The sequence below is a fragment of the Lichenostomus cassidix genome, chromosome 5 (genome assembly GCF_008360975.1).
Source record: "Lichenostomus cassidix isolate B80296 chromosome 5, HeHo_3.0, whole genome shotgun sequence".
NCBI lineage: Eukaryota > Metazoa > Chordata > Aves > Passeriformes > Meliphagidae > Lichenostomus > Lichenostomus cassidix.
The window spans coordinates 34,549,572-34,569,405 of NC_139486.1; the positions used below are offsets into that span (position 1 = coordinate 34,549,572).

A 19,834-nucleotide genomic window follows, 5' to 3' on the forward strand; every position below is an offset into this window, starting at 1 on the left:
CTGCCCTTTTTCCCCTTCCCGGGCAAAGCTACTGGAACAGCACAGGTGCAGGGCAAGGCAAACTTTGTGTTTAGATAATGTAAATATTGTCTCCTTGCCAACAGACAAGTGAGGACTGGCATAAATGCTTTATTTTGTGTCCCACATATTGGACTTGATAAATTGCTCTACATCTACTCCACATTTATAATAATTATTTCATCTTTTCACCTAATTGGTCCCTATTAGAGGACAATGATGTTATGGACTGTAGAAGTGTCATAAATACTAGCTTTCTGCTGGACTGCCCTTTAAGAATTGTGTATTCCCAGATCTGTCTAGTAATTTTGTTTTCAATGGGCCCAAGATAGTTTGACTTACGGACTTGCAAGAAACAACTTTTTAACCTGTTAGTGACAGAACAATGTATTTGCCTCCTCTGTAGACTTCCTTGAGTAATGATTTGAGATAGAGGTTTGACTTGAAAGTTTTGAAAAAGTGTTTTCTTCAGGTATTGAGGAACTGGTCTGTGGCCCTATATTTCCTAATTTGTGTCAGGAAAAAATGCAGAATTCAGTGGTTTTTCCCAAGCTTGCAACCTGCATGCTTTTAAATTATGTTGTTGTTCAGCATTACCATGGAGTAGAGAAAAAAAATCAGATTCTCAATATCTCACTGTAGACATTTCTAATGTGTTGTCCTGCAGTGTGCAACCATTCTGAACATATAAAATTAGAAAACTAAATTTGAAACTTGTGCTCCTGTGCAAGATACTTCAAAATCTGTTTCTTCTTTTGGTCATTGAAGCTACAAGTCAATAAGATGATAGAAAATCCTCCCTAAACTGCTGGATTTTGTCTGCTAAGGTTATTTTCATTATTTGATCCTTTTGTCCCTCAGAACTTACAATTTGTAATATGCTGTTGCATATTAATTATATCTGAACTACTAAATCTGAACTTGTGTAGAAGGTTATTTCTGCATCTTTTATTCTTTAAGATTGAAAGTAAATATGTACAGGTTGAGACATACCATTTTCTGTATTAAAATTAGGTGGCATTCCTTTACCTTTGCATTCTGAAATCCTGCAATTTGCAGACGTTTTCATGATTTATACAGTTTTCTGTTTTTGTTAAAAACAAAAACAAAGCCCAAAACCACAGTCATTTAGGGTTAGAACTTTCAGAAGTGGTGTGGGAAAATGAGTAAAATTATCAGATGTTATTAGTAGTAGAAAACCCAGAGGTGGAGTGCTTGGCCTCCCTTATGTCAGAGTGGCTGCTGTTAGGTTGCTCCTGTAACTCCAGACAGGCAGTTAGGCTCGGATAAGCCTCACTTACAATGAGTGAAAACTTACCAGTCTAATCTCTAAACACTCCTGGCTGACGTTTGCTAAATAAAAATGGAAAGCCTGAATTGGCCTGTGTCCCTGTCTACAGCAATTAAAAAGAAAGTACTGTTGATTTGTATAACCTCTGTATTCAGTCAGTTCTGAGTCACTGATGTAGAACTTTACGTAATGTGTATTTTCCTTAGAAGTTACAGGAGAAATACTTCAGTGATGTTGAGTTAAATGGGGTGTGTGATACCCTAGAACGTAAACTGAAAACTATCTTACCATGCTGTTTTTTTCATATTCACCACTTGTGCAACTATTTTCTTCTTTTGTAGTGTTTACACTATGTTTCCCTATAGTATTCTTCATTGGTCTCCTGCCTCAGGTGAATACATTTGTGATGTATCTCTGTGAACAGCTGGACATTCATGTCTTTGGTGGCAATGGTGAGTGTTGTGTTCTGTGTCAGTGGTAAATGTATGAGATGTGGAGCAGCTAAAATTAGTATGTTAGTTAAAAAATTCAGTGGTTACATTATTTGTATTCCTACCCTCTAAACATAGAATAATTAATTGTGTTTTTTAAAAGTTTAAAGGTCTTCCGATTGATTGTTGAGAAATAGAATTACTGTTTTAATGTCTGTCAAAAAGTATATTTTCTTCCTCAGATGGTTTCTATTGTAGTTAACTATTCCCATGGTAAAGCTGTTGAATAAATAGGGAGGTAAAAAAAGCCACATAAAATGCTTTTTATAAAAATTACTTTTAGGGGAAAATACAAGTAGCTGCTCTATGTTGAATTATTTTGTTTGGCTATTTTTCATCAGAGAGGTGTGGCAACTAGGGGGCTGATATCTTGTTAAACAAACAGAAGTATTTTGTATTCTAACTTAAGAATATAACAATGTTTTTTTCTGTTCTTTTCATTTCTATGATATTCAGCTACCACAAGCCTGCTTGCAGCACTTTACAGTTTTATCTGTAGTATTGTGGCAGTAGCATTGTTGTATGGACTGTGCTATGGTGCCCTGAAGGTGAGAAAATTTTTGTCTACAGCATACATTAATGTTTTGGGGTTTGTTCTCTGCTTCCATCTGTTTTAAGTAACTTAAATATGCAGCTACTGAATCAGAAGTACTAGTCTGATTTAGTAGTGTTTCATACTTGCTCAGCTGTGATGTCAATAGGGGGCAAGCAATGCAGGAACAAAGCAGTTTTTTTTTCTTTTAAATGGTGTGTGATTTGGGCCTGCTCTAACAGGCTGGGGTTTTTTCGGTTGAAAATATATGATATTTTCTACCAGTTCCATTCTACATCAATTCTTGAATGAAATCATGCAAGTGGCTTGTTTCTAGCAGAGTCTGCATGTACTGGTTTGTTAATCTCTCAAAATGGCTCATGTAAGTATTTTTTTCGGGTGCTGCAAAAGTGAAATAGTGTTTTCAAATTAATATTTACTTGAAACCAAGAAGTAGTTTGTAGTGTCAAAGTGATGATGTGTGTCTATCTGAAAGGTAGAGTTAAAGAGCTGGCTGGCAAAGGGATACCCCCTGCCCCCACCCCCCACTTTCCTTGCTTGAAATGCCATTTTGTTTGAAAACAGTGTGGAGTGATGCGGTTCTGTTTGTTCATTTCAAGTGTGTGTCAATAATCAAACATGCTCAGTTTACAATTAATTGTAGCATGTCAGAGTTGACTGGCTTTTTTCTGCTTTGTCACAGAGAGTAGAAAGTTCCTAGAGGAAATACTCCCATGATGCCATCACTTGCACAACATCAGCTTTCTGTGAATTTGTACACTTGTCTCATTAGCCTTTTGTAAACAAACAAACAAGCTTTAACAAAGAATAGCTGTTTCATCTTTGCAGATCCAGTACAGATTATGAAAACAAAAATAAAGCCACTGTTTAATTTGCATTCAGCATGTTACAAAAACTAAATCTTGAATCAAAATATATATAGCTTTCAAAATTAAGAAGCGACTAAATACAAGTTTCAAGAACCTATGGTCTTAAGGAATGCAGGAAATGCTTCATAAGGGTTATAAAAAATGACCGTCTCATGATTAAGATGGTGTACAGGGAAGTGTACACTGTGTTAGAGTTCCTGATCTGTAGTTAGACATAGGTAAAAATGGAACAATATTTTTGTACAAGAAGTCCTAGTTTGTTTTTATGGAATTGTCATTAATTTTCCATGATTTTCCATTGTACTATGATTGTACGTAATTCTTGTATGCCAGGTAAGTGGTATGTACTTTGTGTCCTTTTTATTAACATTTCATTTCCATCTCCAGGATTCCTGGGATGGGCAGCATATTCCAGTTCTCTTCTCCATATTTTGTGGTTTGTTAGTGGCAATATCGTATCATCTCAGCAGACAAAGCAGTGACCCTTCTGTACTTTTGTAAGTGACTCAGTTTATATTTCTTCTCCAAGGAAGAAGCAAGTTGCAAGGAAAAACTGCTAATAATGTTACTACCTAGTACTGTATGAACTTGTAGTCATGTACATTAATCAAAAATACTATGTTTTTTGCTCAGCAGTTAGGGAGAAATTCTCACATTTTGTGTCTAGTTCTTTCTCTAACAATGACATTTTTTCTGGCTTCTGGTAAATCACTTACATGCCAAATCTGATTTAATTGCCTGCTAGTTGTCCAAAATGTCAGTCAGGTGACATCTTTCTGCTGGTTGGTCAGCTAGGAGCAGCATGTACTCTTTCTGTTTTTAAAGAGGTGCTCAAGGCACTGGTTTAAGCTGAAGTCCACAGGGGGACGTCTTGAACAGGGATCTGTTTTGGCGATGAGCATTCCCATCTAGCATGGGGAAACAGGTATTCGTGCTGTTGTTCTGAGTTGGAGCAGTGATCTGATGCTGCAAGAATTTGTTTCAGTTAATAATGATACTTGTAAAACAAAATAGTTCAGTTGGAGAAACACCTCTCCCAGAATAGCCAATGAAAGCTTAGCCACATAACTAGGTTAGGCAGAGTTTGAACTTCTGTTTAAATGTAGCCATAATGTTGGATGAACTTGATAAACAGTGGCCTGGAGTAGATAGTGAGGGACCTCCTCTGTCAATAAGAAATGTAACAATTCATGAGTGTTTACGCAGGAGGAATTTCATATCTTTGGATTGACCCCTTAACCATGTCCAGTCATTCTTAGTTCAGTTGCTATGAGGTCCATTTCCCTAGATACTTGTTCTTTAGTTCTTTCCTGAATCTAAACCCTGGGTGTTCGTTTGACCTGCAGTGTTACCTGTTTAGCCATATTGTGGCGCAGTTAAGCATTATAACACATTGCAATATGTAATTTCTTTTGAAGATCTAGGACTTGTTCTGTAGTGATCTTTCTGTCCATAAAATGAAATAGTACTCCTGTCCTATATAGGGTATTGTAAGAAAAATCACACTGAGGGGTTGTGAGACAACTGGTTATGGCTAGTAACACTGCATGTGGGCTTCTAAGAGCTTAAGTGTAAGGTTTTGAGGCTTTGTTCAGCAAGGCCTGCTAAGAATTCAGATGTTTGGTCAGCATGGCTAATTCATTAATTAATCAGGGTAGAATAGGTTTCTTCTATTGTTGCTGTTGAAGTTTGAATTAAAACAAAGAATTCATGCTTTTTTAACTGTCATTGCCAAACAGACCACTCCTAAATTTTGCGCATTTCTGTTCAGTTATTTGTGAGTTCAGTTTTTGTTTTCATGATTGCTAAATTTCGCTTAAAATTCCATTTTATTTCAATTACTCCCGTGGCTACTAGAGAAACTGCTGTTTGAACATCTGGCTGCTGCTCTTTAATAGTGGCCATTCTGTACAATAGAGACATAATTCTGTCATAAAGTTCAGATCTCTGTAAATCTGCTTAGGTGTTTAAAAGCATTAATGTGCAAAAAATCATTTTTGCAATCACTATGTAATAGAACTTCTGAATTTTTTATTATTATAAAAACACATAGAACAATCTTTTCAGTGGGGTTTTTTTTGTCTCTTTTAAGCTCTTTAGTGCAATCAAAGTTTTTTCCTAATTCTGAAGACAAAAACCCTGAGGATCCTCTGTCTGAAGTAAAAGATCCTTTACCTGAGAAGCTTAGAAATTCTGTAGTAAGTAGGCTTTTTAATTCTTACATTTAAATTTGATTTAAGCATTTGCTTTGTGTTGGTTTGTATAGCATCTCTCTGAATCTTGCTTAGCCCACATTTGTCACTTAGCATGGTACTAGTTAGAATGGATATCACAGCATTGCCTTTAAATCAGCAGGTGAACTGATGGGCTAGACTAAGAGTATAATGCTCATACTGCAATTCTAAGTTATTTAAAAGCAGAGAGATTTAGAATTCCCTGGTGTGGATTCCGTAAGTATCATTGAGGATTTTCTTTTAGCTCAATAATAATAATAAAGAATACTTGCTTTTGTGAAGAAGTTAGTGGGAAATGGTTAATCATGGCAAAACTATATTACTCAGTATTTCTTATAATTGTGAGGAAGGTCTTTGTGCTTGCTGTTCCAGAAGTGGAAAATAAAAATGGTGGAAAGTGTGGTGGGGCTTTTTCTGGTTTGTTTAGGGTGGTTTGAGTTGTTTTGTTTGCTTTCTCTGGGAGCAGATGAAACCTGTTCCATTTGCTTAAGCATATACTTTGAATTTTTGCTCTAAATATTTGAATTGACTCTAAATACTTACGGAAGTAGTAATATTTAAACAGTATTCATTTTCACACAGTGTAGCAATAAGTAAAAGACTTTAGAAGTTTAGTATGTTTAACTTTTACAAAAGAAGGTTGAATATTCATTTAATTTTGTGTACGGCTCAGCTGTAGGGGAGGAATGTATAGCTGGATGTTTCATAATACAGCAGTTACAATAAGCATGATGAGGTGCCGTGTGTGGAAACTGCAAACCAATATTTAAAGCAGAGAAACTGCAATTCTTCTAGCATTTAAAAGGAGAGAGTGACCACAGGAGCTGTAAGCTCCTCTTTAGCTCTCAAACTGTGGTGTTAGTCTCCAAGCAGGCAGAGGAACTGAGGATTTTGATAGTCTTTGTTTCAGAGGTTTTCAAGATCAAGACTAACTGATTTTTTTAAAAAGTAAGTTATAGTCCAAGAAGTTAAGGCTTTGACCAATAATTGCTGTGTGTAATTCTATGGCCAATTTTGGAGTGGATAATCCTTTAATGATTTTCTGAACTCTAAATATCCATGCTGTTTTTACAGAGCGGGAACAAATGTAAACTTGAGGCTTTGAGTTGCAACGGCCCTCAATGTGCATTGCCCCCATGTGGCTGAGTCTGGCATTACTAGTTTTGGGGGGTTTTTCCCCATTATCAGCAGCTTGTTTTCGTTTTTTAGGGGTAATGGAAAATTCATACTCATCCCTCAGGGCCATTCCAAAGCTATCCTTTACTGTTGTGCAAAGGAGGCAGAGAAGAGTTAAAGAGCCTGGTTGTTTCACCTGGTTGATAGCTGCCTAGGCAGCACTCTTCCAGAGCTCTTAATTGCCCCATAGTTTAAGCAATTCTTAGATCATAAGGGAATAATTGATTGTCCCTTCCAGCTTTTTCATCAGTGCTTTAAGGGGGTCCTTACACCCTCTGAGTCCAGCATTAGAGAGAGAATATATTGGGTATATCCTGCCCAGCTGTAGATATGTATCTTTCCACTTCACTTAGTTGAACTGATGCTCTCAGCTGTATGATTAGTCTTGTGAAGTTTCTGGTAACTTCTGGTAACTTCAATGAAAATAGTTAACACTGACATAATTTGAAAATCTTCTATCAGTTTAAAGGTCATTGCATTTGTGTATTAAGAAGGGGTTGGTAGGTTGGGCTGTATCTTGGAGATATTTTCCAACTTGATGATTCTAAGAGGTCAGTCAAAGCTGGTATTTTCTAAAATTATTTTATTTTGACTCCACAGAGTGAACGATTACAGTCTGACCTGATTGTGTGTATAGTCATTGGTGTCCTCTATTTTGCAATTCACGTCAGCACAGTATTTACAGTTTTACAGGTAAGATGTTACTTCATGTCTTCAATTAGCCTTCTATATGCAAATACTTTGATATGGTATAAAGCTTATTGTGATAGTGAACCAAGTATTCTGGCTGATTTTACAACATATAGTGTGACAGTGTACATGACTGAAGTTCTTCACTTTTATGTGCTCAAAGGGTCATCTTCCCAAGCTCTTTCCTAGTTTCTTCTTACATTCTGGGCTTTTAGTTTAGCCTCTGACAGAACATACTCTTTTGTTTCATCTATCTCAATTAAATAGGGTCAGGATCATTTTGAAATAAGGGAAAATGAAACTCAAAAAAACACGCAACATTTAAAAGGTTTAATGCTTGAAGTTTGAGGTGCTGAACCTTGACACTGCAGTTCCATGGTGGCATGGCTATTTGTAGACTATAGTATAGGGCAGTACTCCTCTATTGGAATGATTATTTACGGGATTTCAAAGATCGTTGGAGTTTCAAGTTCACTTGTCAGTCTAGTGAGTGTTACTGCTTTGGATACTTTTAATGTCTATATGTGACTCTTGATGATGGCATGGGACTGGATCCTGTGCTTGAATTTAAGGAAGCATTTACCTCAAGAGCCGCAGTTACTGAGTTTATTATTTTGGTATTCCTGTAATGGAATGATTGAGTAGCTTATGAACAGCCTTATATCAAGCAAGTGAAAACTTCTTGCATGTACTTTAGAAGGATTTTACGTTCCCACTGCTGCCTAAAGTTAAAGTAGGAAAATAATTTAAAAAAGCATATGCATGTAGGTAACTTCATGTTTTCAGGTGAAGTGCCTTACTTAAACACATGTGCTTGTGTTTTCTGAGGAAAATATCCCTTCTGTTGTATGGTTGGACTTGAGCACTCCACCTGAATGTTGCTTTCACCCATATTTGAGAAACTTGGCTGTACACTCTTCTCCAGTTGTGTAGTTCAATAGTCTTAGGCTTCACTGAATTCACAAAAAGCTTACAAAATAATGCAATCTCAGTTTTGCAATGACTTATTTAGAAATTTAGAGTAAATTTTAATGTGTAGAAAGCATTACTGTGAAATCCAACCATCACACCACGTTAATTCTGCAGTATTTTGTGACTTCAGTGAAAGGGTTTGGTCTTGTGAGGAGGCTTCTTACCCTCTCAAGAGAATGTGAAATTATTTGTTTTTGCTTATGCTTATACCTCCTTTTATCTAGCAGATGGAAATGTAAATTGGGTTCAGCCTTTAGAGAATAATACCTTTATAAAATGAAATGCATATGGGTCAGAAGCAATGGACTGTGAAAGAAGATTGGTGTACTAGTTTTACTTGAAAGTACATTTTAACTTAGTGAAAATTTGTTAGAAACAGAGGGTTTTTTCCTCATAGGGTTTCTTGTTTTATCTTAAAGTTGGCAGTACAGTTTTTCATTAAGAAATCCATTCCCAACTTAGTATTACAGGAGCACCTGTCTGGATGCTGGAAAATACACTAGCAAAATAATATTTTGTTTTGTTTATAAAACACAAACCTTAATCTCTTCAATTCTTCTTTTTAGCCTATTTTAAGTTATGTTCTCTATGCATTGGTGGGTACGGTAGGCTTTGTGACCCATTATGTTCTGCCACAACTCCGAAAGCAACTTCCTTGGCATTGCTTTTCTCACCCGCTGCTGAAAACCAAGGAATACCATCAGTTTGAAGTCCGAAGTAAGTATTGTTTGTAACACTTCCTGAAACTTGCTGTAGTTACTGACCAACTTGTGTTACCCATTGATATACTTATTCTGTTATTTTCACCCCTGGAAATTTTAATTATATGTAATCTATAAATGTATTCGTTTCTCAGTTCCTCTTGCTTTGATTCCATGACATTTTATGTATCTCTTAACTGATGATGATAATACAAACATTTGTATTATCTCAGAGCAGCTCTATTAAAACATTGTTTTGAAAATCTTAAGTGGCAAAGTTCGTGCTAAGGATTGCCTCAAGAATTTTTCTTAAAAATTGAGTATGTTTCACTATATTTCTTTAATGTAGCAAGCTTTCAAATGCTTTAGAGGAGTAGGTATGGTGAATGCTGATGGATACTTCATCCTGGCACAGATTTGGTTTTTAACAGTATTGTTGACATGTTTATTAATAGAAAATAGTGTGAGTGGCCAACAAATGGATAAAGACACCAAGGAATCAGTGTAACATGTTGATCTGCATAGGCATGTACTTGTAGCTTGTGCTAAAGCCTATGTTGTCATGAAATCTTTCCCCAGAGGCTGCAGAAAAGATGGAGTTATACTACTCCTCTGTTTTCCAGAATGGATGAATGTTGTGGTAGATAGTGGGGACTTCACTGTTGGAATGTTTTTATTGTTAACAGCAGACTGAAGTATTTCCTGTCTAAAATGCCTTGGAAACAACTGAAACTCTTTTGGTTTTTCTTTTTAAATAGTTGTCATGACAAGACAGCAATGAAAATAAACCATTCTGCTGCTTTCAGGAGCAGAGAACTATCAATTGATTTGCAAATTTCCAACCTTTGTAGCAGCCATTCAGTTTGGTCTTTTCATTGATGTCTGACTTGTGGGAAGTTTTCCCAGTGATTACATGTAAAGATGGATAGATATGAATAGCAGTTGTAGTATGATGTCAAACTTTATCAGAAACAAGTAAAGAGTGCAACTCTATGCCTTAAATCTTTTAATCTCTAAAACTAAAGAAGCTACAGTTGGTGCCCTTTTGCTGATACCCAGCTTCAGTATTTTTCTATGTAGTAGTGTTTTTGGGAAAGATGTTAGACATAGCCAATAACGTTAAATACAAGTTTGTAACATCTTCCAGTTTGATCCCTGTAACTTAGAGTTTGTGCCATGTCAACAACTAATAGTCCTTATGGCTTTTGTTGTAGACAAGGAACATCAGTTCTTGCTGGGGCTCATGTTAGACATGCAGTCACTCATAGCACCTTTTCTAGCCTCTTTCAAGTATACCTTAACACTTAATATATGCTTCAGTGTTTACCATAACTTTGGACATAAGCTCTTCTGACATAGCCTGTATTGTAGAATAAATTTTCTTAGTTTGCATTAGTTTGAAACATACCTTAAAATTCTTGTAGAAGTTTAGAAGTACTTGTTCAGGTGACAGACATTTGTGTTTACAGGTTACATAGGCTCTTCTGTATTGTAGAGTTGTAAACTAGGAGTCTTTCAGATTGAATATGGTTGGAGAACATCCTTTTGCATGAGACAAAATGCATAATTTCAAGCAGCTTTATCAATAGCAATGTTGAAATTATTGATGTGGAACCTGGTTTGTTTCCTTCTGTGTACAGTAAGCAAGTAGCTTGCCAACTGTGCTGTTGCTGTGTGAACAGTGCAAAAGCTCTACTGGGGCTACTGACAGGAGCGTCTCTTGATTTTGGTTAAATTAAACTACAGAAGTTTGTTGTGAGAAAACAGTTAATCCAAGTTATTTGGATCAAGAATCTTACTTTGTAAGCAGAGTTTGATTTGATAGTATCGCCTGATTTCTTTTCAATATATCTTGACAGATGCAGCGCACGTTATGTGGTTTGAGAAACTTCACATTTGGCTTCTTTTTGTAGAGAAGAATGTTATCTATCCACTGATAGTCCTCAATGAGCTTAGTAGCAGCGCTAAGAATATTGCTAGTCCAAAGAAACTGGATACTGAGTAAGTAGAGAAGGCTGTCAAGTAATCAAGTGTGTCTGCTGTGGTGGAAAAGTAAATAGTGACTTCTGGCCTTAATGGGAAGACAGTTAATGGTATTGTCTTAAGAGTAAGGCAAGGAATAAACAAAGCTTTTCTTTATTTGAAAGCCCTTATAAAGCTGACTTAAACCAATTGAAGTATTAATCTGTTAATATAGAAACTCACGCAAAGATAAATCATTCAACTCCTAGCACATACTGCAAAGACTGCAAGATTGCATGCTGCAGAATTATCTAGTAGTGTGATAACAGAGCTTGTTTGTTCAGCTTCAGAGTCTATAATATGATCATCCAGATGGCAAGTTCAAGGTAGTTTTGATATGTCCTGATATTTTATCAGGTGTAAGTTTATCAGACTTGTTCCCTGAGTTGGTGTGCCTGCTTGCAGCCCTTCTACAACTTTATTCTCACATCAAGGAATTCCTCAGGCCTTCTAGCCCCTAAGTATAATCGGTATCCAGATGGAATTGTACACTGCTTCTTAAATTGAGTCTCAGTTACAATCCCTTGAGCAGTGTATCTGACTGTCACAACAAATGATAACTGAATAATAGGCCCTGCATTTTTTGCCTCCAAGAAACAGTACCTAGGTTGCTTTTTTGGATTTGAAGTTCTATGCATTTAGAACAAAAGATTATAAATATTGAAACAAAATTGAAAATATATTGGGGGGACAGGATCTGTAGATTAATTTGGGGGGGTGGTATGGCTTTTTTGGCTTTCTTAATTCTAATCCTTGCATCTAGAAAATTCTTGCTTTGCGTTCATTATTACTGTCACTGAGACCTCTGGGAGGAATATTGCCATTATGTTACTTTAACTTTTTTTAATAACCCTTTGATATGTCAGTTGCTAAGTCTGAAAAAAATTGCAGTTCCCTCAGTAGAAATTAGAGCAGTGTAGTCATGCAGGAAATGATAATTCAGTGTTCATTAACATCACCTTGATTATTAATCTAGCATTTTTGCATTTCAGTATTCATAACCTAAAGACCGTGTTTCTCTTCAGAGTAGAAGGATATTTAATCTCCTAATTTTTTAAAAAAATGTTTAGTTGCACACTTAGAAATAATGCTACATTGTACAATGTTCTTGAACATTGATTGGCTTGAGAATATGGGTGAAAGACTTAGATAGTAACCTTTAAAAAAAAAAAATCTGAAGTTGTCTTTAAAAAAATCTACAAACCAATCACACACACATGCGCGCGCCCCCCCCTCCAATCCAAAAGCAAACCCAAATTGAAGTTTGAAGATCGGTATTGAATGACAGAAACAACTTGGGTGGTCTTTAAACTCCTTTCAGATGACAGGTAATAACTCTTTTGTGTGACTTCCTTACACAGGTTGGGTGCTTTAATGATCACAATAGCTGGCTTGAAGTTACTGCGTTCATCATTCAGTAGCCCAACGTGCCAGTATGTCACTGTTATTTTCACAGTGCTCTTCTTTACTTTTGATTACAAAAGTTTTACTGAGACCATGCTGCTAGATCTCTTCTTCATGTCCATACTCTTCAGCAAGGTAAGTTTTAATTCTATTTTTAGGTGTTTCAGTTCATCCAAAAGGGAAAACAGATGGATAGTCCTATCTGATAGGCAATCTTGCAGATTGTCAGTCTTTTGTACTGTAATACATAGGCTGTAAGACAGCTAAGACTTTTCCTTCCCAAACCATTTATGTTGGCTTGAGAAACCATATGTAACTTTCTAAACATCTCCTGAGACTGTGTGTAGAAAAATCAAGTGTGTATTATGTTACCTGCTTTTGTAATTATATCCTTTTTCTAAGTCTCAAAGCTTCTGGTAGACCAGTTAGAACTTTAGGATGACCAGTAAATTCTTCAGGATGTAAAACATGTTGATTCTTAGCCAAAACACTGAATTGTTTTTCTTTTTTTTTTTTCCCTGTAGCTTTGGGAACTCTTTTATAAACTGAGATTCGTATATACCTACATTGCTCCCTGGCAGATCACATGGGGATCTGCCTTCCATGCTTTTGCCCAGCCCTTTGCTGTGCCACGTATCCTTTGAAAATGCAAGCTTTCTCCTGAAGTCATGTGTTTATAACTTCTGAGTATTGCATTACAATGGGTTCTGTGTTACAGGGTAAAACTACTGAAGGAACAGGTTTGTCTAGTGAGTATTTACAAAGAAACTGTGCACGCTTTCTGCCTTTTTACAATGCTATGAATTATACAGTAGGAATACAGTAGGAATTATACAGTAGGAATAGAATCCTGACATAAAAGAAACATGGACCAGAATTAATTCTGAAAATGCCACAGATTTTCTTTTGACAGTTATCCCCTTTTACAGCAGTTACTAATTATGGTTTTAGTCCTTGAGTTTTGCATTTTAAACTTCTGTAGGCTGGTCTGAATGGAGTCTTGAGTTAGTATTCTCAATGGAATTTTTGGGAATGACTGTCATGTCTAGTGCTGGTTTTTCATCCATTTCAGTTTTTAAGAACAAGAGTTATCCACTTATTGCTGGAAATACTACAAACATACTTTGCTGCATAGAAATTCATAGATATCTTGTTTTGTTCTTCATTGGTGTTGCTGTCTGTATTGAACACTACTACAGAAGCTTAAAAAGTAGTTGTTGCTTTGCTTTCCTTAATTCTTTTATCCCACAGATTCTGCCATGTTGTTTGTCCAAGCAGCTGTGTCAGCTTTCTTCTCTACTCCACTTAATCCTTTCCTGGGAAGTGCAATATTCATCACTTCATATGCCAGGCCTGTCAAATTCTGGGAAAGAGACTACAAGTAGGTGAAATAGTAAAGTTTTGAAAACTTTGGTTTTAATAGTGTAAATACGTCTAAAATGTTGGTTTGGGGGGTTTTTTGTTTTGTTTCGTTTGTTTGGTTTTTTTTAACTTCACAATTTCTGCTATTCTTTTTCCCTCAGAGAAAACTAGTTATAGCACTGAAAGTTTTCACTGAACTTGTTTCTGAAATACTGTAGTAGCTGTTTTTTTACAGTAGGAACATTTGCTTCAGCTGCTTAAGTAATCTCTCCTTAGAGCTATGCCATCCTGGTGATTTTACACATAAAATTTATGGTATTGTCAAGTGCAATTGTAATCAAAAAATGAGTGTGTGTATAAAAAGGTTTTGGGAAACAGTTCATAGGTGTATTTTACCTGTGTTCATTTTTGCTTTGCTCACAGCAAAACTGGCTAAACTTAATATAAAAATCTTTTAATGTAAGTTGGTTTTAGTTCAAGGTGGGATCAGTAGCAAAAGAATCTTCAGGTCCGATTATGCTTCCTTTTATTTTCTCTTAAGTTCCCTATTGCTGATAGAGTATCAGACCAATAAAATACTGTATAAACAGCGTAGGGCAAGTTGAGTGGATATTTCTGGTATTTATTGTTTCCCTTCTAACATTAGAACAGTCTAAATGCAATGTTCCAAATCTTAAACTAAAGTGTTACAATTTTAATTTCAGACAATGAAATAACTGTCTAAAAATTGGGCTTTCATTAAAGTCTGCTGAAATATTAGCTGTGCTAATTTAATTGTCCTTTATTTCTTACATCTAAACCTTTATGATATCTATCTAAGAAAATATATGCACTTTAGATAAAAGTTAAAGATTATTCTATGGTGTTGTACTGTGGACAAACTTTATTAGGCATTATAATGCTATTGTAAGCAGAAAATACTTTTACATATGAGAAGAACAGCAAATACGTGCCTAAAATTATTTAAAAGTAACTTTTTGAAAGTATTTTAGTGGGAATATTTCAAACTATATTAGTAGTTTCTTTCCTTAGACGCTCTTACAGTAATACATTTGTCTGAGGTATGCTTTATTTTATTCTTTCCAGCACAAAGCGTGTGGATCATTCAAATACTAGACTGGCTTCGCAGCTTGATCGGAATCCAGGTAGCTTTCCTAGTCAAATTCTGGTGGTTGATTTGGAGTTTTTTGGGGATTGGTTTTTTTGTGGGTGAAGGGGATGTGTTTGGGAAGTGGGGTGGGAAGTTTTAGGTTTTTGTTTTTAAGGGGTGAGTTTTCTTGTGGCATTTTTTCAAATGTAAATGGCTTTTATTGAATTTTTATAGGATTCATGATCAGTTTGCCCTCTGATCTTGTCCAGCCTTGCCCAACCTTTCTGTTGCTGTGTCTACTGTTGTCTTCCATCACCTCTCTTTATTCTTTAGAGTATCCCATAAGTTTTTTGCTTTCACTCGTATGTTTGTGTTCCTGCTTTACTTTTTTATTTATAGCTGTAGTATACATTAAACTGTTTTGCTCTGTATTCTTGAGTAATTAAAAAAGTGACAAGTATTATTTGAGGGTTTCTCAGTGTCATGGTGACAAGACCAGTACAACAGACATTACTGAGATATGTCTGTGCTCATTTGCTTTTGCGCTTTATTATCATGAATAGGTTGATGGGAGATGCAAGAGTGGAACTGATGGAATAATTTGGAAAACGGAGGAGTGACTAAAAAAATTTGGTTTGAAATAGCAGTGTCACTTGGCATTCATTTGGAATAGTTATCCCTTAAGAAAGGGGTGGTGGGGAGAAGAGTGTGGCATTGAAACAGCATTGCTGTTGAGAAAAATGTAAGATTCAATATGAAGTAATAATTGACATTGAAGATTGATGTTTTTCTGCATTTTCAGATAACCTAAATCCAATCTTCCTGCAGGTTCAGATGATAACAACCTGAATTCTATCTTCTATGAACATTTAACCCGTTCCCTTCAGCACAGCTTATGTGGAGACTTGTTGTTGGGTCGCTGGGGAAACTACAGTACTGGGGACTGCTTCATCCTAGCCTCTGACTACCTCAATGCACTAGTACACCTTATAGAGATAGGAAATGGCTTGGTCACCTTCCAGCTGAGGGGGCTTGAATTCAGAGGTGAGTGTCTTAGACTTCCTTAACTGTCTGTACTAAAAAGTAGGCTTCTGCATTGGAAACTGAAGTTATTTTCGGCTCTATCCTGTTAATAAATTGCTTTGAAAATGGGCTGCAGGGCCTCTTGATGCTCCTGTCACTTGATGCTAAGTCCCTCTTTCCATTTTAGTGCAACATGGCTACCATAATTACTTGTTAGAGAAACCTAACTAAAATGTGATCCTAAAGCAATAAATTAAGGTATCCAGAACTTCTGTGATTGTTGGCAGATAGTTTACTTTGTGTTAAGTTTTAATTGGACATAGGTTACGTTTTAAACTCTTCTAAACACAGGTTCACATAAAAGCAATCATATAAAGCATCCGACTCTCTTTTCTCTTGTTTTGTCCTAAGGAACTTACTGTCAGCAACGAGAAGTAGAGGCCATCACTGAAGGCGTAGAGGAAGATGAAGGCTTCTGTTGCTGTGAACCAGGCCACCTTCCTCACATGCTTTCCTTTAATGCTGCCTTCGGGCAGCGTTGGCTGGCTTGGGAAGTTCTTGTAACCAAGTATGTTCTGGAGGGTTATAGCATCACTGACAACAGTGCAGCTTCCATGCTTCAAGTCTTTGATCTCCGGAAAATTCTCACCACTTACTATGTGAAGGTATGGTTTGGATCACTGCAATCCTTGGGGGGAGGTAGGCTGGATTACACCTGGAAACTGTTTAATGTTTTGAACTCATGATGTCTGTCATACGTGGATCATAGAGTGTGATGATAATTACAGATGTATGAACACCTTCTTCAAAAGAGGACAGAGTTGTACTGATGGTGACTCAGTACTCTGGTGCATGAGGAGGACAATGACCCTGTACTCTGAATCAGAGAGAGGACAGTTCCTAGCTGAAGCTGGACTAGAAACTTTAAAATTGCTACCCAAATAAAATAGCTGTCTTGTAAATTAAAAGTGTGTCTCTTTTAGAGAAAGCCAAACTGCTTTGATCTTTATAAGCTGTCCAAACCCATCTTTGATTCTTAAAAAAAGAACAAGCCCTCTCTTGCAGTTTTAAGAGGACTCTAGGCCTCAGATCCTTTCAGATAATCAGTCTACTAATTGAGATCTTTCATAAGCTACACTCTTTCTGAGAGCTGAAAGTTTTCAAGTTAAAATATTTCCAAGATACTTATTCACACATGCACAGAAGTTGTTGTTCCCTCGCAGAAGAGTCTTACGCTGTTGTGTATTTTAACTTTTTTAAATTCAGAATTCTTTAGAAATTCAGTATCTAAGCCTTCATGTTAAGTAGATAAAAATTTCTATATACTTGTTTTCTGCAAATATTGCAGTGAGTATCCTGTCCCATCCTTTTTCTCCTTTTTCCTTCAATGTAAGCTTCAGAAATCCTGACAGTCTTTGAAAAATACTCCTATATACCACCTGTATTGTGTTTCCTGTGCAAATCTGTTGTACATGTGAGCTATATAATTGCTACTGTGTATCAGTTTTTTTCATTGTCAGGAAAGTAATGCAAATATGTTGAAACAATTGAGATTGCGGACTGGTTTTTTTAAATTGCAATACTGACTCCTATTTTTGACTGCTATCGTTTCAGGGAATCATCTATTATGTCACAACATCCCCCAAGCTGGAGGAATGGTTAGCTAATGAGACAATGCAGGAAGGGCTGCGGTTGTGCACAGACCGCAATTATGTGGATGTAGACCCAACATTTAACCCCAATATTGATGAGGATTATGACCACCGTCTGGCAGGGATCTCAAGAGAGAGCTTCTGTATGATATATTTGAACTGGATAGAATATTGCTGCTCTCGAAGAGAAAAGGTGAGTGTGAATATGTGAGGAAAGCTATTCACTGTTCTAGGATGGTGTCACTTTTTTCCTGCTGGTTTAACTTATGGATGGGTTTAATACATAGAAGGATTTTTAAAATAAGTATGTCTAATTAAGGTATTTTGATTGAAATAGTTTTGATCTTCCTCTGTTGAGAAGCGAATTTAATACATTCTGTAAGTAGTTAGTTTCATTGTAGTTTATAGTTTAACCAGTTCATTACTGAATTTTATTTGCCAGCTCAAATCAAACAGTTGAGTCTTAGACATTTATCTACATGGAAAAGGGTATGTCTGCAGAATTGATGTTCTGTTCTTACATATCAGTGTTCACAAATCAACCCTAACTTAAAAAAGCACCAAAACAAAAACCCCTAAAACCCAAGATACCTGGTGCCAGCTTGTAAGACTTACTTCTTCTTTCTCTGTGATCACACTACACCATTCCTTTGGACCACTGGAATTGTTGGCTTGTGGAAACAATCATCCTACATTCAACCTTTTCTTTCCAAAATCCTTCCACCTTTTAAACAGGAGCATTAATATGTTTGTAGAGGAATGCCTTGACTTCTTGTTTACAAAATAACTGTGGGGTCTAGTCACATTAGTGTTGCCCTTGAGAATAAGCAGAAATTGATCACAATTAAAGGGACGGGAATATAATTGGAATTTATGTGTTTAATGAAGGATCCAAGACTTAAGAGTTCAGTTTTGCTTCAGAGATAAAGATCAGTTAGACTTAGTGTCCTGTGGTCAAATGACAAACAACAGCCAAAGAAAATTATTTCCCTCCAAGAAATGAACATGAAATATTTTGTATATGTGCTGAAAATCAGATTTAATCACTTAATTGAATGGTGCCCTTTGCTAGGGTATTATATACCTGGCTATACTACTGGCTTTGAACTGAGACCAAGTTTGCCCTAACTTAACCCATTGACTAAAGCTGTAGTCCAGGGAAGTTCTCAGGTAAATCAGGCTTAAATACTCCTACCCAGTGATAATCCACTGTATTCACTGAAAATATTTTTGTCTAAACCCCATAAACCCCAAACGTCTAATCAGCAATTTGCCTGTAAGATAAATGTATCCACAGGGGATGTTGCATGCATCTGTTCAACTTACAATTTGTCTTATTTCAGATAAGAATATATGTATGTTTACCTTTACAAGTATTCTTGGGTACTTGTAAAACTCAGACTTTCAATCAGAATTGTTTTTTTAAGAGTAACTGCTGTGATAGGTACCTACACCCCCATGAGAACTGCTACCTTTGGGTCTTTGTACTCCTTCTGGCAGAAGCTTCTTTTTCAGTGGCCATTTCTTTATTCTATTCGCCTAACTTACTATTTTTTCTTCTGTTATTACAAGCCACTGGATTCAAGTAAAGACTCACCCCTAGTGACATTGTGTTATGGACTGTGTGTTCTGGGGCGGAGAGCATTGGGAACAGCTTCACATCATATGTCTAGGTAATAAAATGTTGTTGCTGTAACCTTCCTGTCCTCAAAATCCTTCTGAGTTCCTAGATCAGGTTTTAGATAAGTACCTTTTCATAGAAGAAATAGATAATTGTCATTTTCCCTTAAACTGGACAGATCTGCAATGTAACTCGTTGTCATTACAACAGCCAATGAAATGTAACTAAAGAAAAACAAATGAGAGAGAACTTGAATTTAAGCATATTGTTTTAATGAACTAATGCAAGATGGGGATTCTGGTATGGGTAAGGACCGGTTATAACCAACGGAAAAGTAAAACAAGAACTGATTGAATTTTAAAAGTAAGCTTCATTTCCTGCACCAAGTAGATGTGTTATATGGCAATAAGGGGAAGAGGAAAGTTTGCTAAAGTGAGAAACTGACATGTCTTGGCAGACGTTAAATGAGACTGTTGTGATAAGTGTCACAGTTTAGCTGGCTCTGTGGCAAGCAGTTGTGTTTTGTGTAGATATTCAGCTCAATTCTGTGGTCATATGGCAACTTCTTTCTTGCAGACTGACAGCCTCAATTTTAGAAAGCAAATATAAAATAATAGCTATAATGTTCAGTAAACCACAAAGTGATGGCTTAAAAAGAAACATAA

The 19,834-nt window shown here is 36.3% G+C and overlaps 1 protein-coding gene across 8 annotated transcripts in view; it reads left to right on the forward strand.

Moving 5' to 3' along the window:
* Positions 1-19,834, forward strand: part of PCNX1 (pecanex 1) — an 89,722-nt gene that overhangs the window by 53,114 nt on the left and 16,774 nt on the right. For all 8 annotated transcript variants that reach the window (XM_085062206.1, XM_085062209.1, XM_085062210.1 and 5 more), the window contains 15 exons: positions 1,651-1,761; positions 2,257-2,348; positions 3,610-3,719; positions 5,315-5,420; positions 7,233-7,325; positions 8,861-9,011; positions 10,855-10,996; positions 12,379-12,556; positions 12,946-13,054; positions 13,673-13,802; positions 14,870-14,928; positions 15,702-15,917; positions 16,308-16,561; positions 17,511-17,741; positions 19,121-19,221. In XM_085062206.1, the coding sequence (XP_084918332.1) occupies positions 1,651-1,761; positions 2,257-2,348; positions 3,610-3,719; positions 5,315-5,420; positions 7,233-7,325; positions 8,861-9,011; positions 10,855-10,996; positions 12,379-12,556; positions 12,946-13,054; positions 13,673-13,802; positions 14,870-14,928; positions 15,702-15,917; positions 16,308-16,561; positions 17,511-17,741; positions 19,121-19,221 (2,083 nt within the window). The remainder of the gene's footprint in view (positions 1-1,650; positions 1,762-2,256; positions 2,349-3,609; positions 3,720-5,314; positions 5,421-7,232; positions 7,326-8,860; positions 9,012-10,854; positions 10,997-12,378; positions 12,557-12,945; positions 13,055-13,672; positions 13,803-14,869; positions 14,929-15,701; positions 15,918-16,307; positions 16,562-17,510; positions 17,742-19,120; positions 19,222-19,834) is intronic.